Source organism: Populus euphratica, unplaced genomic scaffold, assembly GCF_000495115.2.
Source record: "Populus euphratica unplaced genomic scaffold, PopEup_1.0 scaffold42.1, whole genome shotgun sequence".
Lineage (NCBI taxonomy): Eukaryota > Viridiplantae > Streptophyta > Magnoliopsida > Malpighiales > Salicaceae > Populus > Populus euphratica.
Window position 1 is genome coordinate 906,790 of NW_011499903.1, and position 23,254 is coordinate 930,043.

Here is a 23,254-nt window from a genome sequence, read left to right on the forward strand (position 1 = left end):
ACCATGAGACAATATACTGGTTATAAGCTTAAAATTGTCAAATACTTGTTTATAACTATATTTTGAATACGATGCAAAATAATGTCTCGCCCATGTCTATATTTTGTCACGGGGTTGAGCTGTTTTTTTTTTTTTGTAAAAATAATGTTCAATTTGCACAAGCATGTTTTTTTTTAAAAAATACATAATTCAAGTTACAAACCTGACGGAGTTGAATAAGTTAGCCTTAATTCAATTAGATGAAAGAAAATAGAAAACAGTAGCAGATGAATCAAATTAAAAAAAAAGTTTTTTTCAAAAAAAAACAAATGATGTATCTCAATTCACAACCCATTAAATATAGAAGAACAAAACGAAGTAAAAAAGAACATAAAAATTGATCATGGTTAACATGAAGTAACATAACAAATTTATAACCTCAGTAATCAGAGCCACCTCAGCTTAGGATATCCCGCCAAGCCCGTGGCTCGGATAATGAAATTAAAATAACATGATAAAAAAATAAAAAGAATTATCAAGCCTTTCTAAAAGAAAAAACAATGTTAAATTTTTAAAACTGTGATCCATGTCATTATACCCAAAACATCCTATTTGAAAAAACCTTTAAGTCAAATTCTCAATAAATCAAATATTAAAGTATGAAATTAAAAAAAAATTGATGGTACAAAAGGAATTAAAAAATAACATTTAAAATAATGAGGATCAAAATTCAAATACCAAAAAAAATTTACATTTGAGAAGGATGAAATTGAAAAAAAATTTTAGAAAATAAATAAAAAAATAAGGATCAAAATTGATATAAAAAAATAAACTTATGATTAAAGGGTAAAATTAAAAAGAATAATAACTTTTTTGGAAAGATCAAGAAAAAAATTAGAAATCAAAACAATGAGAACCAAATTGAAAAATATAATACTATCAATTTGAATTAAAGGATAAAATTAAAAACAAATTAAATTTTTACAAAAGGGCTAAGGAAAAAATTAGAAATCAAAAAAATAAGGACCAAAAAATATAATATTTGTAAATTGAGATTAAAGGATGAGATTAAAAATAAATAAAATTTTTACAAAAAGATAAAAAAATATTAAAAATCAAAAGAATAAGAATTGAAACTGAAATATCAACTACAAAAAAAGTCAAATTATAATTTTAAAAGGATGGGAGAGAGGGAAAAAAAAAAGTTCACTAGTGACAAACCAAACCACCAACTTTAATTTATGTTACTCATGAAAAAAGACACGGCAACACTTCCTACAACATGTCGAAAGGTATTTTTGGATGTTAGAAGGTATTGGATATGCTGTATAAAATTCACAAGCATCTTTTAGCGCAAGAAAGGTATTTTTGGATGTTAGAAGGTATCGCACGTGTAAAATTCATAAGCATCTTTTAGTGTCAAAATTATTATGAAATGATTAAAAAATCTATTGACTTTAACTTTTTTATTTTTCATGAGCATTTTATTTGTTTCACAATGTATGTTAATATTTTATTATTTTTTATATTTATGTGAATACTAAAATTTCTTTAATTGATATTATAATAACAAAAAAATCATTATATAAAAACAAAAATATTCTTTGATGGCAAGTTTAAATTTGTTGCTTCTAATAATAATTATGTCATTCCATTACGCAATTAAGATGGTAACAAATGACAATATAAAAACACTTCAATAATTTTAATATTCAGTGTTAAGTTTTTATTTTTTTATGGAAAAACAAAACTATTATTACGTTGTTCAATAAATAGTGTTTCTGAGAGCGTGGCTATTATACGAGGTTTTAGTTTCTTTTAATGAGATCATCAGCCAGGACCACTTCGCGGGCACATCCACGATTAATTGAAAGATTCGGCTCTTGTCCTGGGACACTTCAGTGGCCCAACTTGAACCAGGTGAAACCCTTTAATCAAGAGTCATGATTATTTGTCCGATACTGCTTTTTAGTTGATTAATTTTAATTGCCAATTAAATTCCAAGCACTAACAATAATTAATTGCTAGTTTCTCGATCATTGCAGCCATGCTCAATTGCCTCGAAGGAGCATGAATTTACCTGCGACATCCAATACTAGTTCCTGTCTGAGGAATTTTAGCTCTAGAGAGATCCATACAACTTGCTGGATTAAGAGAGAGGATTGGCTTCGTGCTCAGTGGACCTTGCGAGGATGAACTTTTTAGTCTCCATGGGTCCCGCAAATCGAAAGTCGATCCTGTGAAGTGTAAATAAATGTTTTATGGACAAAAGCATCGATACGGTTGCTTGGTCCCTGTTCAACCCCACATCGCCGATCGTTTAGTCTTCGAATTCTGCAGCTTGTTGAGGGCGACCTCTTCCAAGTAAAACCACATGAATTAGATGGGAACAAAAACATTCAATTAATTAAATAGATTGTCATCTTTCAAGCATTTTCTTTTACCTTGGAATGTTCAAAGAAGGCAGCAGCTAGCTGATTAAACAATACAAAATCCCACGACAGTGCTCTCCACTATTGCTGAAACATTGAATGTAATCCCTGTATCTGGGTAGGCTTAGCCATCGGTCACGATTCCTAGGACCATTATTGTTTAGTAGTTCTGGATATTTAGTTTTTTGACTTAATTAAGTAACGATAAACGATACACCAGCGTTTACTTACCATTCAAGCCAGCCAATGTTGTGAATCATTGACCAGAAATAATTTAATGAGCATTGATTACTAATTAGGAAAAAGCCCTGTCAATAAAACAGCAGACAGAACAGAAAAACAGAATGCTTCTGGGCATGTTGCTTGTCAAATAACCCTGAGGATTAATAAACCGGGTCTTAAGGCCCGTGATTTCCTGGATTTTGGCAGTAAACACAGCCGACGTGTTACTGATATCAAAACTTCTCTAATGACCAGCAACCTTGGTTAAATTAATAAACCGGGGTCTTATGCAACAGCCAGCTCCAATCTTAAGGTAACCATAATACATTTGTGATGAATGTAGCTCGCAGAAGACACAAGGCAGAAGAAAATACAACTATTAAGTGTAATTTAATTATTCAAGTTTTGGATACACTATTTAAAAGTTAAACTGGTTCGAGTCCAGAAATCTCATAGTCAATAAAAAATTATATAATTATTAATTTTAAAATTTGTAAAATTAATCAAAATACATCCTGACATCCACACATTAATCTAAAATGAAAAAATATTTATCCAAGGTCGCACCAAACCGCAAAAGCTTTGGCTAAATGACAGTTAGATGGTGTTAAAAAGTACCAGAGAACAATAAGATAAAGCTACCAGCTGCTAATAAACTCGACAGTTGAGGCTGGAGAGAGGATTATAATATACAAGAAAATCACGTGACACTATGACGTCACTGAGAAGTACAGAAACTTCCCAGACAGTAGGGTGTAGCATGCTGCAAACCTAACTGGCAACCACAATCTGCTACATGAGCCCTCCCTCCCGTTCTATAAGCCTCGGTAAGCCCAATATTCTCCAGCATATAGACAAAATGTCCAAGGACAACTTTGGCTCCCCTTTCATCTAGCATTGACTGCATTAACCAAGAAAAACCCTTGCCTGCCAACTTTTGGAGGTGACTCTCAGAACAAGCTGTCTCATTCCTATGCAGGAATCCAGGCAGAGGATGCAATGATAATCCGTCCTTTCCATCCCTGCAGCATCCAGTGGCCATCTCCATCGACCTCAAAATCTTCATGGTACCTAACCTTCACCTTACACTTCAAATTCTTTATGACATGAGGGTCCAGGGGAAGTTGCTTCAGCCCAGCTCTCATGTTCCGAACCTGCCATTGCTTGTAAGTCTCAGGTCTTTCAACCCTCTCAGAGCCCTCACATGCTATGACATTCATTACCTCCCGACCATAGAACTCTTTTTCAAACTTCAACCTCATCTCATCTTCACGGGGCATATTACTATCCAACATATCAAACAATGCAGAGAAATGGAACAGTGTCTCCCTGAACCTTGTGACAAAAAAAGGAGCATTGTACGATCCATTGACGATAGCATGGATAAATATATCTGGTTTTGTCTTACTGATTAAGTTCAGAACAGCATTCCGGGGACTGTTAACTACAACTGTCTCATCAAGCAGATTTTTAAATCTAAAGAGACAATTTACTGCTAGGACTTCATCTTGATTGATCTTCAGGTCATCAATTTGGATGGTATCCCATTTCTGAGCTATGGGGTTGTACTCAAATGGAACATTATAGCGCTCACAGTACTTTACCAAGCGACGACCTGTCTCTTGAACTCTCTCTGCTGGCCGGAAACCACTTTGGGGAAGCTCTATTCCTGTAATGCGCAGTATGGGAGGCCCACCTGATCTCCTTGAGAGGCGATAAATGAGGGGAGGCCACTGGAAACCATACAATATACCAAAATCTATTATATGAAGTGTCGATGCCTTCTCGGCCACTTTCAGTATGTTATGGTTTGCAAAGATGATTGCCATCTTCTTGAATGGGCAAGCTGAAACATAAGCTTGATAAGCTTTCAACATATCCATAGCCGACCATTTTTCAGTAGACAGTGCCGTATATATCTGGGTACCCGTTCCAGCCAAACGTGCTTCGAGGCCATTAGCAAAACAATTAGCCAGCCTCTGAGACCCATCACCGAGAGGTGAAGAGTGCTGCCTGATCTGCTTCAGTAGTTCATTAGCGGCTCTGCGATCATTTGAGGAGACTGCTTGTGCACATAGAACTAGAAGAGTCCTCAAATCAACAACTTCCTCGTTATTTCCTTGTCTCTTAGCCCGAGTCTTGCTACCACCGGATCCCTTTGTTTGCCCATTCTGCCGCACTGTCTTGCTTGATTCACACTGTTCAGCCTGATCATCAAGTATACACCCAGGAGGTCGGCATCCTTCCCCAACTCCTCCTAACATATCAAACATCTCTGACAGTTCGCTGTCATCTACATGAACTGCAGACTGCTTGTTACTTCTTTCTTCCTCAAAATCCTCATCCTCCCGCTCATGATTCTTCTTTCCCGTCAACCATTCGGGGAAAAACTCCCTGTCTTCCTTCTCGGCCTTAACTGCCACCTTCGGGGCATCTCTATTCATCTCTGGAGCCAGTGCACTGGTCTCCAAATCAATAATCAGTGGATTGCCCTTAGGAAGGAACTTACTAGCTTCCTCTACACCTCTCTTGAACTGTAACGCGAAATCACTGTCACTGAACAAATTTGGTGCCACAATGTTACCAGCAGAGGGCTTCGTGGCACTATCACCATTACTTGCTAACCCATTGTGTAATTTGAATGATGATTCTGAACTGAAATTTGCAGCAGAACGAAAAACAAAATTATTAGGAAGAGGCGTTTGCATAAACAACGGTTTGAATTCCCCAAATTCACCATTCCCTTGAGGATCTACCGAGCTGACTGAATTAGAAAAGGAACTTTTATTGCTGCTATAATCACTGCGGCTACTCGAAAAACCATCATCCGGGCTATCAACCAAAAACTGGTCACCATACGAAGGAGATTCATGGGGTAAGGATGGCCGGTTCTTCTCACCAAGAATATCATAAAGCGATCTCTCAGCAGCTTGAAGTGCCAACGGGTCATGAAACATACAGGGCTTCTCTTCCATGTCCTCTTCCATAAGCATCTGGTTTATGTACTTGAGGAGATTCTCCGAGTCATTATCATCAGAAGGAGAATCTTCATCGATGGCTGTAATCGACGACAAAGCAGAGTTACCCGGATCTGGGTCAGGCAAAACAAGTGGATTTTCTACACAGTCGAAGTCTAAATCTTCGAACTTGAATCCATTAGTAACATTGTGATACTGATTTGAATCCGGAAACACCATCTCATCCTCAAATTTATTAGAACCAGGGAACTCAGTGAAACGAGAATCCGAACCCATCCATTATCAAGCCCCACATCAACTGAATCAGTACACACAATTTAGTAGTCTTTTGAGCTCTTTAAACATATAAAATTTCAATCTTTTTCATTAGCTAAAACTAATCATAAGTAAAACATAAAAAACAGTGAAGGACAGTAATTTGTAAAGTGTGACACAAGCCCCATAAAGAATACAATTATTACAGGATCCGAAATTTCAGGTAACAAGCTAAAATAAACAAAGAGTATAAGCGAGAATATGACATACCTGAGAAACGGAGTCAACCCTGGTAAGAAAGAAAGGAACGAAGAATACGATTAAGGGAGGCGCGGACTGAGTGGCAAATGAGTGGCGGCGCGCTTTCCTTGATAAAAGGAGGAGGACAATCAATCTATAATATCTTCTTTACCTATTTCGGTCCGGAAAATATGAGTCCCAAGATGTAAAATATACCGGCCATTGCCGGTATGACTGTAGACTTGCCTCCTTGGCGAATCAATCACATCTCTCATGTTTTTTTTTTTCAAAAAAAATATAAGTATATTTAAAAGATCAAAATAAAATAAGCTTGGGACTAACGGGTTCACGTATAGAAATATATAGAAGGAAACAGGTTTTTTTGACCAAATAATTACATCAAGCTCATATAAAAAGGAACTACAAATTAAAGGAGGAGGCAAATATTGGTTACATGGAAACCTCACATCTCCCTTGTTGTAGCAACTGCTTGTTTCACCAACTTGCAATAACAGGATGAACACAGAAGGGAGTCATTGTCTTTTACACGTGACTCCATATTAGCCCCGACGGGGCATTAATGGAGTGATGATGAGTTACCTGTAGCAGCCACTCTACTGATTGATGCGTTTCTCGGGCTTTCACGGACTTCGCGGCAATGGGTACGTGAGGTTCTGTTTGGTAATAATATAAGCGCAGTCACCGGACCCGGCCTGGGTTGCAGGTTTCATCAAGTTGGGATAATAAGAATAAAATTAATATTCTGACACGTGCAATACACAGGAGTGTTCAACTATCAGGATGAGTCCGAAGCCATCTTTTTGTGGTCCCATGACACCACGTTGTAGAATGAAAACTTCTACGGAATGACACCACGTTGTAGAATGAAAACTTCTACGGAAGCACCCAAGGCAACGGCCCAGCGGTGGAATGGCGTCTTATGTCTTTTGCTGTCACGGGTTCGAGCCTTAGAGTTGCATGCTTGTCAGCCCCGCGCTGCTTTACTTGCCTACTGGGTTTGCAGGGTGTTCAGTGGGCCGTGGGGATTAATCGTGGTGCGCGTAAACTGACCCAGACACCCCACGTAAATCAAAAAAAAAAAAAAAAAAACTTCCAAAAAAAAAAAAAAAAAAAAATATTATATCCTCGACAAGATTCCAAAACATGTACATATTTTTCTAATAAAGGTAATGGGCATTAATTCATTATGTTGAGGAAACCACCAGTATTTTGGTTGCCAAGTTTTATTTTCTATTTAAGAATGGCGACACCATTCTTACCAAATTTAATTTTTTTTACTAAAAATATTTTTTTTTTATATTTTAAATTGTTTTTCTATGTTAAAAATAATTTTTTAAAAATAAAAATTAATTTAAAAAATAATTACAATCACACTCCTAAATAAATACACATGAATCTATAAACTAAAAGAGTAGTGAGTTTTACTCTTCTCACAGACATTATTTATTATTTATTTAGTGTGTTTTGTTTTTATTTGGTGGATTAGCATAGGCATTTTTTATATGTATATTTTAATATTAAATTGATTAATAATTAAAATTTAATTTATTTTTATATTATTTTAGCTTTATGACTCAAAAATAGTGTTTTAAGGGTTAATCTAGATTAAATTGAGTTATTTTTATATTTTTTTCATTATTTTTTTTTTCAGTTTTATTATTCAACATTGGATCGATTAAAAATTAAGTTTCATAGTCAATTTTGATTTATTTTTTGTAGGAATATCTTGGTCTCACTATCAAAATCGTATGGTTTTAGTCTAGGGATGTTTATGTCATTTCCTATAGGTTTTTATGTTATTATTAAGTTGGACTAGGAGAGATTTAATATTTATCAAATTTTAAAAATTATTAAAAAAATTAATGGCGTGCAAGCCACTGTCTGATTGAAAAATACCAGATTCCACTATGACGTTTAAAGCTCCATGACGCTCTCTGCCACATGTGGTGACGCGTGTGATGTTTTCAATGATGATTTGTCACTGGTTGTCCTTTCATTTTCTTTTCATATTCTCTCTCTCATATCCATTGAATTTTATATTAGCTGTGAAAAAAATCAAATTTATCTTTTTATTTTATTAAATTTTATATTTGGCTCTAAATTTTTTTATTTCTAAGTTTGATTCTTAACTCTTTTATCATATCTTAATTTATTTTTAATTTCATCATTAGATCTATAATCTTTATTTTCAATTTCTTAAAGTTTGATTTTCGTTCTCTTGATTTTTATTTTTTATTTGGATTCTTTTGTAAATTTAATTTTTCTTTTCAATTTTACTATTAAATTTAAAGTTTGATGATGTTTAAAATTAGCCTTCAATGTTTTGATTTCAAGGTTTGATTCTTAACCCTTTTATCAAATTTTAATCTTGTTTTTTTTTTCAAGTTTAGTTCTCATTCTCTTGATATTTATTTTTGGTTTTGGATTCTTTTGTTAATTTGATTTTTCTTTTCAAAATTTGATGATATTTAAGGTTAAGCCCTTAATGTTTTTAATTTCTAATTTTGATTCTTAATTCTTTTATCAAATTTGAATTTGTTTTCAATATTATCCTTAGATCCATGATCTTGGTTTTTTATTTTTCAAATTTGGTTTACATTCTCTTTGATTTTAATTATTGTTTAGGATTCTTATGTTAATTTGATTTTTTTTTTTCCATTTAATTCAAAACTTTAAGTTGCCCTTCATTTTCCGAGAGTTAGTTTGGGAGTCAATCCGAGACAAATACTAAGTCATCTGTCAAGTGGATTGACCAAAATTAACCCAAGTCAGATAATTTTTTTATTTTATAAAAAAATAAAAATGATATTATTTTAAAAATAAAATAAGAAAAAATAATCAATGAATTTTGACCCGATTTTAACTAGGTTTTCCATAGTTTGACTAGGTCATATATCAACTCGTGTTTTTAATTGTTTCACACCAAGTTAATTTTTCTTAAATTTCTTTTAAAACCCAACTCATCTACCCTAAACCTTGGGTCACTCAAGTCATAAGTCAGCTCATTGTTTATCCTTTAATTGGCCACCTAGATTTATTGGCTTTTAATTTTTGTTAATTAGTTTTTTTTAGAATGTCAAGTCATGAAATTTTAAATTTCTTTTAAAACCCAACTCATCTATCCTAAGCCCTGGGTCATTTGAGTCATGAGTCAGCTCATTGTTTATCCTTTAACTGGCCACCTAGATTTATTAGCTTTTAATTTTTGTTAATTAATTTTTTTTATAATGTCAAGTCATGAAATTTTTTATGTTTTTTTAAATACACCGTCTGCACTTGAGCATCCATTTTTTACATGGACACCTATCTAGCAAGAGTGTATTAATGGAGGTCTGGTTGATCATCCAATTTTGCAACATTTGAAGAAGCCAATACGGCTCAATCCACGCAACGCTACCAAAAACATAACAGAAAAAAGAAAATGCCTAATGATTTTTTGTGGCTATTATAAATTTGGATTGAATCCATCTCCTGATCCTTTGTATCATATTGAATTAACTTAATTTGAATGTGATTTAATGCCGATTCTATCATGTTGAATGACAATTACTCAAATAAATTTTTGATAATGAGATCGCAAGACATCCCCATTCCATTCTTCAGTCCCACCAAGACCGAAAAAATAAATTACGAAGAGATAAGACTCTTTTACCAAATGATTTGTGTTAGGAAGCTCTTATTCCATTGACCATTTACAAGGGCCAAACTTCCCAAGCAGGGAAAGAATGGCGGCGAGCACAAGAATATTACATAGATTGCTTCAACACTTCTCCCTTGTCATCAACTTTTTACACAATGATCACAAAAATACACATAATAAAGAAAAAAAAATTAGAAATCCTTCTGAATCCACTAGTCTAGGCTTCGTTCCAACATGTTCCGCGAGCTCTCAGAGGAGAAGGCAAGTCTCTGCGTGCTGGTGTTTGAACTGTTGGTTGGCTTGCTGCTGGGACCAGTAAGCATGGGCAGTTAGGACCCTGTCTAAGAGCTCCTGGGGAACAGGCTCTCCTCTCCTTTGCTGAGGGGATATTCTTGCCGTGTGCACCAGTGTTTTCCATTTATCCTATACCATCAAAAAACACCCATCAACAAATAAAACCACATGACATGACAACTAGTACTCTTCAAGCAATCTGCCATTAGAATACAGAGAGCTTCTCGAGTTGACCTTTTCCTTTCCGGGACAATTCAATTGAGCCGTCTAAGATGTCGAAAACTTATGCAACAAAAAAGTGGAAAGGATGTAATTATGCAAGGGCATGTTAGCCACGAGGACAGGAGAGGAGGGGAGGAGAGACAATCAGAAGAGAAGTGTACACAAGGAGACATCGTCTAAGATTAGAATGGAGACTCCTCGTGGGACATAAAACTAGAAAGGTGAAAAGCCCTAACTGATCATTTAACTGTTATACAAGCAACTATTTGTTGAACATATTAAACTAGCTACGTGCCATTGTGGGTGGACCCAGGCCATAAAGCCTGACATTTTTGAATTTTGAAAGAGCTTACTTGCAATAATGCAATCTAGGAACAATCAAACACCGTCAAAGTAACAACCAAATATCTGACAAGAAATCCAATTGAGTAAAGAAACAGAACGTCCAATATGCACGAAGAGTAAATACCTGACCATCGCAAACTGTACTGTAGTAAATTTGTATCAAGGTGAGAAAATAAAACCCACCTTCAAATCCACATATGTCCGATGCTTTGCATTATCAAATGCTCGCAGTTTAACATCACGCCACCTGCAGATCAATAAGAAAATTAAAATTTTCATTTTATAAAGAATTGTAATGCAAGAGAGAAAATCATGTTCTAAAATGCATGCACATAAAGGTGCTAAGACTGAGACAACATTTTGATCAAGCTCTGTACCAGGCCAAGTGAAACATTATCAATCCAATCATACCTTCCAGTTCCAAGTTTCTCAACTGCTTGAACCAATGCTTCAACTTCAGCAACGGAGAAAGGTCGACGAATTCGGCGCTGCACAATCTCGGATTGTTTGGATTTCTGGTGTGCTGGAACCACAGCTAGCGCCTCTACTTTCATAGCTGGTACTGCAACTAGCGCTTTTGAATTTGTGCTTTGGTCCATTGAAGTGTCAGTAGGAGAGGATGCTGAATCACGGTCACTTTCAATACATTTCCCTAAATTGTTCAGGTGGGGCTCTGGAGAACCAGTACAAATGCCCTGACACACCACACCAGCAGTGGGAGGACACCTGGTAAAGAGCAATAAACCATAAGTTGATTAGCAACTGAGTTGATCCCTTTGGATTTGGGTGAATCTAAGGAGTCCGAATTCAACGTCACCATAATCTGCTACTGTGTCTCAATCCAAAATTTCAGACCTATTAGAAACAAAAATTATACCAATAATTATCATGCAATGTAAAAACAATATTGCCTTTAACTCTCCTTAGCATCGGACTATTTCTTTACAAATCAACTTACCTTATGTCAATCTGCTTAAATATCATAAACAAAGCCACCAATTAACACATCTGAAAGTACTACAGAAGTCCACTCTGAGGTCCGTAGGAACATCAATGACAGCAAGTAGCTTTGCATTCTTGACTCTAAGGTAAAAACAGTTTTGGGTGCAAATTGACTAGGGTTTCTTGGTCTTCATTTCTTGTGGTTTGTCTCCCAAAAATTAAAGAAAAAGAAATGCTACTTCTTAAAACCTGAAAGGCTGATTTCCAAGGAGGTCAGAGTACTTTCCAATTACCTGCTTAAAGGGTCTGGTGTGTCACATTGAAGTAGAAAGGGAGAATCTTCAGGACACAAAGAAGGGGGGGTTTGTGAAGGATTAGGCTCCAAGCAAAAACCCAAAGAATCCAACTGGTTAGTGTGAGAAATCCCGGTCTGCAATAAAGTTTTGTTGTCGTCCCTAACCTTCTTTCCTTGAAGAAGTACACCAACACGTAAACCACCACCAAGTATAGCAGTCACAGCCTCCATTACCGTCCTCTACAAAACACATATCATTAGAATACACACTAGAGGTCAGTTGTCTGATGAAAGAGATTTACAATTCACATAGCAAATTGTTATCACATGATCCATCAGAGGATTGGGTAGTATAGAGAATGAATAAACACATGTATAAACGTAAAAACAGATACATGCCAACAATGTTGCAAGTCTTGACAACACACCTGGGCTGTACAGACAATAAAACTTGAGCATGCATATGCAATTTCTTGTCTACATATACCTATATATGCAACTAAGAAGGGCAAGGAAAATTCAATTATCGTAATTATTGTAGTCAATGATTGATACCTTCAATAAGCCAACAGTTGAACTTTCTGGAATCTCAACAAGAAGCTCTGGCACCCTGAAAGACTTGATCCTGAGCTTCACTGAGGAAAAGGAAAGGCACCTTCTTGTAAGATCCTCACCAATTAAGTCAAAAGAGTACATATCAATCAATCCATTAAAGGTCCTCGTACCATGACAATCCCTAGGTTGGAATGAAGAGCGTTGACCCACAAATGAAGATGATGCCCCTCCATTAAAGGTTCTCATACCATGAGAATCCCAGGGTTGGAATGAAGCGTGTTGAGCCACAAATGAAGATGATGCCCCAGTCACTGTTTAAGAATGAGGATTTTTTTAGCAAATGCTAACAAAGGGCAATAATCTCAGAATCTAATGCAAATATCAGAACAAAAATCAATTAAAGAGACCTCCATGCATCCTTGAACAGGAACCAGAAGCATCTCCATTGCTGCCCTTTCGAGGTGAATCAGATACAAACTCGCAACTTAGTCCCCCATCAAGTTTTGATGGTGAGCTATAGGCATAGTGCTTCCTTTTTTTGAAAGGATATAGCCTTTCAGACCTTTGTTGTCTGTAATAGTTCTTCCTCTTGTGGAAAACAGGCTTCAAATCCCCATCTAGACACATCAGAAGATTTGCATTAAAAAACAACAAACAATTTATCTTGGATTGTAATGCAAACAAGAAACATAAATCAGCTGGCACGTAAAACTACTTACAAGAGTTAGAAACTGTAGCATCCTTGAATTTTGGAGCTACTTTCCAGTATTTAGAAGCCAAAATTTTCCTGATTCTTCGATCTCCGATACGTGGTGCTGGCCTAAAGAATTTTTTTTTGGTGATAGGGTGAGTGCACCCAGAGTAGTTATCGTCATCATCTCTACTAACTACATTTACATCATCCCGATCTGTGAGATTGGGACTATTGGGAATATGGTTCCTACACAGAGGCACCTTGGCGCAACTGTCCAAACTGGCCAGTGCAGGAGGTTTTGCATCCAGAACCACAGGATCATCTAAACTGCACATGTCAGCCGCAGTGCTGCTTAGCACCACCCCAGACTTACCAGGCTCATCTTTCACTGCTCTTTTGGTTTCAACCTCTAATTTACAGTCACCAAATTCTCCGTACTCAGAGGAAACTCCCTCTACTTTGCTGGCAAAAGTACCTATATCATTCTTGCTTTTGTCATTTCTCAACTTCTCAGCACTGGACCTCCCTGCAGAGTCTGACTTTGTTAGTGCAGAAGCTAATCTTAAATTGAGGTTATTCTGAGTGACAAGAGATTCTTTGGAACTGCAACCTTGTCCATGAACTTGTGGTAGATCAGAAACAAAGAAATTCCTGGCAGCACTTCCCTGATCACAGGCTTCTACTTTCAAAGGTTTTTCTTCATCCTGCCATTCATATTTTACAGCACTATTAACAACTGCACACTGATATTTGTCCGCTGATGTATTACTAGAACTAGGAGCACTTTCTTTATCAAGCAATAACTTTCCAGCTACAATGGCCAATAAGTCAAATGCACACATCTGATCCTCTTCATGTTTCTTCTTAAAGGAACGTCTCCTCTAAACAAAACAAAAAAAGACTTGAGTTTTGGCAACAGAGGGAAAATAAAAGGTAAGGAAAAACATAATTGGAACATCTGGCATCACAACAGAGTAGAAAGTACGTTACCCTAGCTGATCTGGTAGCTCGGGGCATGTGCGGAACCTGATAGCCATTGAATCCGTAATCTAATCTCTTCTGCAACACCATACTCAGAGATCATACCAAGGACACATCATGTACAGAGTAACAGCATTTGTGGTTCAAATTTTCAAAAATGCACAATTTGCCCAATCACTCAAGCTTTCAAACCCCAACGATAAAACCCTGGCAACAAATGAATGAGATCATCAAGAGATGACTTATCCAATGAATAGAATGTAAAACTGACAATTAGGTACAAAGCCAAAAACCCATGGCTACAAACTCAACACCAGAAATTAAACTTTAAAAAGAAGAGGAAAAGAAAAACCCATTATGAAAAAAGTTCTCTCTACAAGAAATTCGCACGATACACGGTTTAAAATGAAACCCATAAACCAGCATCAAATAAAAGATCAATCCTGCGTGCAAATTCTCAACAAACAAGGGTCACTGCATACAGGTGCTGTTTGCAATAATTAGAATTCTTTGTCCTGGTACGAATAAACACTGGATTTGTGAATTGCAAACTTGCATCAGAATTTTTGCATCTGATCATGATTTTTAGGCTCTTATCCCTTGCAACCCAACTCAATCCATACAGAATCCACCACACACAAGCACAGAACTTGGAAAAATTACCTAATCATATCCTCATGATCTAACCACAAACAGCAAGTACACACAAAAAAAAAAAAACCGGATAAACCAGGAAAAAAAATTGAGGAAAATTGTCACGAGGAAAAGGCGTGAGAAATTCTCAGGGATCAATAAACTAAAACCAAGATTTATACATAAAAACGACTAAAAAAAATAATCGAGACTTGATGTCATAATCGGGACATCAAAAATTTCACTGTTCGATGAGGAATATGATTAATTTTATAAATAAAAAATAAACTAAAACCACAACAAAACCCTGATAAAAAGGATCCAAGTAACAAAATCCCGAAAACTGAAATTCAGACACTCAAGAAGGAATTGAGAGCTATTCAGACCAGATGAATCCAGAGGATCTAAGACCTTCAACAAGGATCGACCATTAAGAACCAAAATACTTGTTAAAAAATGAATCTTTATCATCACCTCTTAAGTTAAAAGGAGAAATTCTGTATTTTTGAAAAGAAAAAAAAGACATTTTAGCAACGATAAATCACTCAAGAAATCTCAGATCGAAAATATGTTGAAAACAGAATTGTCGATTGAAACGCAAATCCATGAATGAACAGGGAGAGAGAGAGAGAGAGATGAATCAAGCAAGAAAAGAAACCCACAATTGTCGATTGAAACGCAAATCCATGAAAGAACAGGGAGAGAGAGATGAATCAGAGCAAGAAAAGAAACCCCCTTGAAGTTTCAAGATTACACAGAGGAAAACGAGAGAGAAAAAAAGTTCAAAACTTGGATTCATGTAGGAGTCATTCTTGCTTCGAGTTTTCCGTCAAAATCCCATTTTACATCAACCAAACAAAACGAAGCACAGTGTCACCAGAAAAAAACTCTTCAAAACACCAAACTTCCAGACAATTGGTGAAACAAAATTCACAAAATAATCCATATGGTCACTCACCTCTTATTGAACAGCCAAAATTCTCTTCTTTTTTCGGTTCAAAGTCGACCCCTTTTTTTCCCTTTGCAGGAAGAAGACGATTCTGAGAGAAAATTTAGAAGAAAATGCAAAGATCATAGAAGAAGAAGAACACAATCGTCTTGTCCCTTACACGACACTTTCTTTCTCTCATTTTCTATCCCATATTTTCCTTTCACCAAAAAACCGTTGATGTTTAAAACGCTACCCAATTTTATTTCTCTCTCTTACTAAAATAAAATAAAAACTCTTCTCTCTCTGTCTCTCTCTCTGATTGCAAAACCCTCTAAAACCATCCTCTCTCTCTCTCTCTCTCTCTGTGATTGCAAAACCCTCTAAAACCACCCGAAGTTTTGCTTAAACCCCAGTTCTTATACCAGTGACCCTTGGTCACGGGACCTATCGGTTAGTTCTTCCAAATGACTTGCTATAGCCAGTCATGGAAACTACCTAAAGACCGGTCTTCATGATTGGTTTACCCTTCTTTGGCATTCTATCATCCACACGACTGAGAAAAACATCGGGCTCTCTCTCTCTCTCTCTGCTATTTTTTTTCATTTTGAATTTGTTTCGTGGTGTTGTTTTTGACCCGTCTATTTGAATTCTGTTTACATATAGAGGCCATGCTACTTGCTATATTGTCACCACGTAAAAACCCCTTCAGATACAGAATTTGTATTGATGGAAACTCACTGAAAATGTAGCCTCTAATTATGGTATGTGCAACTAAATCCAAATAATATTAAATCTAAACAATATATTATCAAATGAATCCAGTATGCGTCTTGCTCGAATCTTTCAGGTTGATGAATCCTTCAATTACTGGCTGTGTTTTGTTATTGTGGATCAGAAAAGGAAATTCATAGTTCGCAACCAATAATCACAGTATCTTTTCCATAAGATTTGAATACAACACTGAATTTCATGCTATTTGAGTAGGTATACTCGCAAGATTTTTTTTTCCCACAATTTCTATTAGCATTTGAATCTTGAATAGTAATATAAACACCAAACTCATTTATCAGTTGTTACACAGGTAAAGATTGGTTTGATAATATTAAATTCTTTAATCTTGTATTTGACTTTGTAGAAAGAATTGGCTGTTTTTTTCCTTCCTTTCACCTGTAAATTTAATCCACTCATCCGAAATATATACTCAGCAATGTAACCATATCAAGCAGCAGTTTTCTTCCCGTAAAAAGTTGAATAATAGCAATTTGGTGGTTCAAATGTTAAGAATTTCGAGAGCTTATTAAATTTTAGCTTATTTAATCGAAAATCGAACTGGGAAATTTTCGTTGTTGTGAGTTGTAAGAAATTAACCAACAAATATAAAAAATTTATAGTGCTTTTATAAAAATAAGAGAGGTAAGATCACATATTCATATTAAATATTAATAAAAAAACATTATAAGTAATTGAGGATATTTTAGATATTTTAAATTAAGTGTGATAATAATTGTTTTTTAAGAATTTTTTACTTGAAAATATATTAAAAAAAAAAGGTTTAAAATCGGTTTGAGATGATTTTGATGGAATTAACAGGTATTAGTAGAAACTATTTTAGGAATTACTAGGTATTGCTTGAAACTATTTTATAACACCAATGTTCTAAAACTTCAATGCTTGCAATCACATTCTTGTAGTTTTGTCTCTTCTACTGAATTTTGTCATTTTTTTTTTGTTTATCCTTTGAAAAGAATTATCTTGGCATCCAAATTCATGAAACTTTTACCTCTTCTTTAGCCTTCATTTTTCTTTTTAACTTCCTGTTCTTTTATTACAGCATGCATGTTGTTTACTCTTCCTTTATGCTTCTGTTAGATGACGATGAAGTGTGCTGAACATGATTATGTTTCTTAATGGGAGAAACAAAATGTTCTTGTAGTTTACTTGTGAACGTTTCTGTTTGTCAGTTCGTTTTCCTTTATAATTTCTGCATATTATAGGGTGATTCTGGTATGAAAGGAAGTTTTGCTACCCGGGTTGCTGGATCTGCTGACCTTTACAGAGTAAGCATTTTAATGTCATAAAGATAATCCGTTTCCTTTTAGGTTTTTGCCACGTAGAGAGTAATAAGCATTAAAAAGAAAACTTAGCTTCACACGTGGCAAAAGGGGAGGCCCCTATTGGTCTCTCTTTGGTCAGTATTATCTGAGACGGAATTAAATTAAAATATAAAAATATTTTGAAAGATATGACTGTGGTGGGCTGGGAACTCTCAACAAGTGACGGCTAGGAGGGGAATCTCCGTTATTTATAACGTTGACGGAGGGGTTGCGTGGAAGGTTGAGACTTGAGAGCCAGGTAGGTAACGGCGTTGTGTTCGGGGATAAGGGGGCGTGGGGTTCATGGTGGGACCGAGAGAGGAGGTAGGCCCCGTGCAATGAAAGATTAAAAATAAGTATTTTTGTCCAGAAAAAAATTATAAATTTAACAATTAGCATGTAGATTACAAATAAATGATGAAATGATATAAAAGTAATAATTGTTTTTAGTGAAATAGTGTATTTTTGGATGTTGCGGCTGTGATCCATAACAAAATTTTAACTGCTATTCGTGGTTTATAATCATGATATATATTTAAAATTTAATACTAACTAGTTGACTGATTTTTTAAAAAATCATGAAAATAACAAAATTAATTTTCTAGTATAAGGTTTTTAAAATATAAAGACATAACAATCATGATAGTAATTCCATTCTATTATATAAAAAATAACTTTTGAAAACCCATATAAAAATTTAAAAAGATCTAACAATTACCTAAAAAATTATGATACTTTTAAGTTATTATTTTGATATAATAACATTTTATAAGCCTAAATTTATCTAATTAATCCATAAATATATTTGTTAAGTTATCCATATAATTTATTTAGATATCGATTTAGTTATAATAAATCCACATATTTTAATATTTTAATTAAAGTTTATTTTTAAATTTATAAATTAAAAAATATATATATTTTTACTCATAAAACACATTTAAAATAAAAAAAATTATAAAATTATAGTTTTTATATAAAACAATTGACCAGTTATACAATTATATCTAGTAATTATAATTATAGTGTTTCAAAACTCAATAAGTTTAAATATTATTATTATTATTATGAAACACAACAACTATATTATTGCCCTTTAAAATAAATATTATATTTTGAAAGTATGATAATATAAAAATATATTAATTTACTAAATTTTTTTGAAATAATGTTAGTCTACCGTAACTTTGATTTACTGTGTTATTTAAAAAAAAAATATCCGAAAACAAAAGTCAATACGGGCACGTGCACGCGCACGCTAGAAAAAGGGATTGCCAAGAGAGAAGATCCACGGTGTTCAGTGTGGCGTTTATGTCTTTGGCTGGTTTTAATTCGCAGTTGATGGTGTTCAATGTTGTTTAGGAGCGGGGACTTAAGGATAGTTATGACACGTGTAATAGCAGGAATGGATTCACAGTACAAAAGTTCCTATTCTTGTGCCTATTGTTGAGTCAAGAAGGGTAGTTATAACACTAGGTGGAGAGGGTTGGTGGGCTATGAGAGGGTTGAAATGTACCTTTCTCTCACATGCCAAAACGTGTTACTAGTGATAAGGGGATTTTTTTTAAAGAAAAAATATTTGTTTTTTTAAAAAAATTATTTAAAAAATATTAAAATAATATTTTTAATATGATACATTAAATTAATAAAAACATAAAAAAATTATTTTTTTAAACACTAATTAAAATGAAATTTCAAACTGACCTGGTGTTAACAAGGTAAATAAAATTGAAATAATTAATTTTAAAAATTATATCTTTTTAGTATATTTTTTAGTATAATTTAACAAAAAGCATGACATTGCATATGCATCGAGTATAAAAAAAAATTCAGATTTTGAGGTTTTTTCTGTGCATGACTGATAAATACATGGAATTTAAAAGGAAATTAGCGGATATTTATAAACTAGGATAAGATATGAAAGAAAATTACAAATTGGACGTGTAATAAAGACGATTGAAGAACTAAGTGTTTAGAATATTTACGAGTGTTTTAAAATAATGAGTGTTAACGGGCATGATAAATTTCAAACCATATTTTAAATTAAATATAATTGAAAGTGTAAATAATATGTACTGATGGGACCCAACTAACATGCGCAAGAAAGAGAAATAGAAAATTTAATGGTGTGTTTTGAACAAAATAATAACAATAATAATAATAATAAATTAGCACAATTTTTAAACTTTTCCCCTTTAATATTCCTCCTCGTTCCGTATTAGATTGACAATCAATCCTTTCGATTGTCCTTCCCATACCAAACAAGAAGAGTACAGGAGGTTAAATGTTGAATTTGACTTGAAACTAAATACATCCTTAGGTTTAAAACTATACCTGTATCCCGGACTATACCGGTGGCAGGATAAAAAATACTAAGATGATTATAGTGTTGCTAAATAAATGAGAAAAATTTAGGAGATACTAATTAAATTTAATAATATTGGTTAAATTAATTGTCTAGTAAAAAAAAAGACAACAATAATAAATAAATTAAATAAAATGAAAATTAGTTGAAACCAACTTGAATTAAAAGACTAAACTTGCAACTTAATATATAAATTCAGGAAAACTTATTTACAAAAAAAATTTATTATTGAATGATGAAATAAAAAAATAAATTGTAAAAAAAAGCTAAAATAAAGACTTAAGATAATTTGAGCTAACCTTTTAAATTCATAACTTGGATTATGGGATTGTTACTCCGTAAAAAATCTAAAAAAAAAATCATGAATTCAAATTTTCGATCAACAAAATACTAAAAAATAAATTTAAAAATAAAAATTTCAACAAAAAAATGATCTAAAAAACTAATTTCATAAATTATTTTAAATAAAATAAAAAATAATTAAAATTAAATATAAAAGAAAAATAAATTGAATAAATACTTTAAAAACTTGGAGGATGCGGACATAAATATTAAGATGGAAAGAGAAAAAAAAAAATCATTAATGTCAATCCAAAGATTTGTTGGCCATGCAAGCCGTTTCATGGAGAGAGGGGTACTCAAGACTATTAAAATATTGCCATCAAAGCTAGTATTTAACTACAAGACTATGTTACATATACTATCTGAATAGCGAGAACAAACCTAACATGATAGTAGGTGTGTTGCACAAATTAATTAATTTTTCTAATTAATATTTGTATTTATTAAAAAATTAAATAACTTCTAAATTAACTTGATAATAACTATAAAATAAAATAAGGATGCAGACATGAAAAAGCTCGTGAAAGCATGTTAAAGAAATTTTAATATCAGTAGTAATTTATTTATTTCACCATGTTTTTGAAAAAAGTGAAAAAGGAAAACTAGCTTGGCAAAAAAAGTTAATTATTTTATCACTTTTTACAAATTGAAAAAAATTATTTATTTTTATCAATTAAAAAAATAACTAATTGACATAGAAAAAAAATCCAGAATTAGTTGATCGAGTTTTCTTATAAAGAATAAAACAATAATTATATTATTATGCTGAGTAGTGATATATGCTCAGATGTACAGTGAATTTACCTTGACTTTTAGTTTTTATACTAATTACATTATCTGCGTGATATTGTGGATTAATTTTTTTTGTATAAAAAAATTAAAAAGAATTAAGATTTAAAAGAATTATATTTTTTTACAGAGTGATACTTAAAAATCTTAGATTTGACTACAATACTTAATTTAAGAGTAATATTTATAATATTAATAATAACATTAAATTTACATGACCCAAGTTTAAGTGGGTTTGACCACAATACTAATCCCAATAGCCTTGGATGTATGTCTGACTGTAAAATCGTGTCATAAAAATGTGATAATTAAATAGATTAATTAAAAAAAAACAAAGAGAAAAAACCAACAGGAAGGAAAAAACTAATGAAAAAAATCTGAATCAACTGAGTTAATCCGTCAAACCTGGGAACCGTATCATAAAAATCTGATAATTAAAGAGAAAAAATTTAATATTTAGAAAGTAAATTTTTTTAAAAAAAACTAAAGGTATCGGCTTTTTTACTATGAATTGCACTGTGGAGTTTATAGTGAAAGGATTAAAAATGAAAAGAAAAAGGAAAAATAAACAAAGACTTACGCCACAGGTTAATTTTTTTTAGCATAAAAAATATAAAAAAAGACTAAGATCTAAGAGTGTTAGGTCTAACTTAAGATAATTTGAGCTAACATTTTAAATTCATGACTTGAATTATGGGATTGAGATTACTCTATAGAAAGCAAATCTAAAAAAATAATTATGAATTTAAATTTTCGATCAACAAAATACTAAAAAATAAATTTAAAAATAAAATTTTCAACAAAAAAATGATCTAAAAAAACTAATTTTATAAATTATTTTAAATAAAATAAAAAATAATTAAAATTAAATATAAAAAGAAAAATAAATTGAATAAATACTTGGAGGATGCGGACATAAATATTAAGATGGAAAGAGAAAAAATAAAAATAAAAAAAATCATTAATGTCAATCCAAATATTTGTTGGCCAAGCAAGCCGTTTCATGGAGAGAGGGGTACTCAAGACTATTAAAATATTGCCATCAAAGCTAGTATTTAACTACAAGACTATGTTACATATACTATCTGAATAGCGAGAACAAACCTAACATGATAGTAGGTGTGTTGCACAAATTAATTAATTTTTCTAATTAATATTTGTATTTATTAAAAAATTAAATAACTTCTAAATTAACTTGATAATAACTATAAAATAAAATAAGGATGCAGACATGAAAAAGCTCGTGAAAGCATGTTAAAGAAATTTTAATATCAGTAGTAATTTATTTATTTCACCATGTTTTTGAAAAAAGTGAAAAAGGAAAACTAGCTTGGCAAAAAAAGTTAATTATTTTATCACTTTTTACAAATTGAAAAAAATTATTTGTTTTTATCAATTAACCTAGAAAAAAAATCCAGAGTTAGTTGATCGAGTTTTCTTATAAAGAATAAAACAATAATTATATTATTATGTTGAGTAGTGATATATGCTCAGATGTATAGTGAATTTACCTTGACTTTTAATTTTTATACTAATTACATTATCTGTGTGATATTGTGGATTAATTTTTTTTATATAAAAAAATTAAAAAGAACTAAGATGTAAAAGAATTATATTTTTTTACAGAGTTATACTTAAAAATCTTAGATTTGACTACAACACTTGATCTAAGAGTAATATTTATAATATTAATAATAATATTAAACTTGCATGACCCAAGTTTAAGTGGGTTTGACCGCAATACTAAACCCAATAGCCTTGGATGTAGGTCTGGCTGTAAGATCATGTCATAAAAGTGTGATAATTAAATAGATTAATTAAAAAAAAACAAAGAGAAAAAACCAACAGGAAGGAAAAAACTAATGAAAAAAATCTGAATCAACTGAGTTAATCCGTCAAACCTGGGAACCGTGTCATAAAAGTCTGATAATTAAAGAGAAAAAATTTAATATTTAGAAAGTAATTTTTTTAAAAAAAAAACCAAAGGTATCGGCTTTTTTTTCATG

The 23,254-nt window shown here is 32.9% G+C and overlaps 2 protein-coding genes across 5 annotated transcripts; both read right to left on the minus strand.

The window, feature by feature from the left end:
- Window positions 1–3,194: 3,194 nt before the first annotated feature.
- On the minus strand, window positions 3,195–6,366 carry LOC105133145 (scarecrow-like protein 14). 2 transcript variants are annotated; one of them, XM_011036988.1, is made up of 2 exons: window positions 6,137–6,366; window positions 3,195–5,887 (listed from the first exon to the last, which is right to left on the minus strand). In XM_011036988.1, exon 2 carries the CDS (start codon window positions 5,885–5,887, stop codon window positions 3,605–3,607), a length of 2,283 nt encoding a protein of 760 aa, XP_011035290.1. In that variant the 5' UTR covers window positions 6,137–6,366; the 3' UTR covers window positions 3,195–3,604. The 2 variants fall into 2 exon arrangements, with proteins under 2 accessions (XP_011035290.1, XP_011035291.1); XM_011036989.1 differs by having other exon boundaries at window positions 3,195–5,909.
- Window positions 6,367–9,771: 3,405 nt separating this feature from the next.
- Window positions 9,772–15,988, minus strand: LOC105133146 (telomere repeat-binding protein 5-like). Of its 3 annotated transcripts, XM_011036991.1 has the most exons (11): window positions 15,687–15,988; window positions 14,105–14,302; window positions 13,725–13,995; window positions 13,140–13,640; window positions 12,828–13,037; window positions 12,591–12,731; window positions 12,421–12,500; window positions 11,864–12,105; window positions 11,040–11,354; window positions 10,812–10,875; window positions 9,772–10,190 (listed from the first exon to the last, which is right to left on the minus strand). In XM_011036991.1, exons 2-11 carry the CDS (start codon window positions 14,183–14,185, stop codon window positions 10,017–10,019), a joined length of 2,079 nt encoding a protein of 692 aa, XP_011035293.1. In that variant the 5' UTR covers window positions 14,186–14,302; window positions 15,687–15,988; the 3' UTR covers window positions 9,772–10,016. The 3 variants fall into 3 exon arrangements, with proteins under 3 accessions (XP_011035293.1, XP_011035292.1, XP_011035294.1); XM_011036990.1 differs by having other exon boundaries at window positions 13,140–13,995; XM_011036992.1 differs by having other exon boundaries at window positions 10,107–10,190; window positions 10,753–10,875; window positions 13,140–13,995.
- Window positions 15,989–23,254: the final 7,266 nt, after the last annotated feature.

What these genes read in the sequence shown, in the direction of transcription:
- LOC105133145 (XM_011036988.1), bottom strand. Translation starts at nt 5,887, where the DNA reads ATGGGTTCGGATTCTCGTTTCACTGAGTTCCCTGGTTCTAATAAATTT.
- LOC105133146 (XM_011036990.1), bottom strand. Translation starts at nt 14,185, where the DNA reads ATGGTGTTGCAGAAGAGATTAGATTACGGATTCAATGGCTATCAGGTT. An exon ending in CCAACCTAGGGATTGTCATG is followed by an intron (nt 12,501 to 12,590) that starts GTACGAGGACCT and finishes CCTTTTCCTCAG; the next exon opens with TGAAGCTCAGGATCAAGTCT. An exon ending in GAGAAACTTGGAACTGGAAG is followed by an intron (nt 10,876 to 11,039) that starts GTATGATTGGAT and finishes ATTGATCTGCAG; the next exon opens with GTGGCGTGATGTTAAACTGC.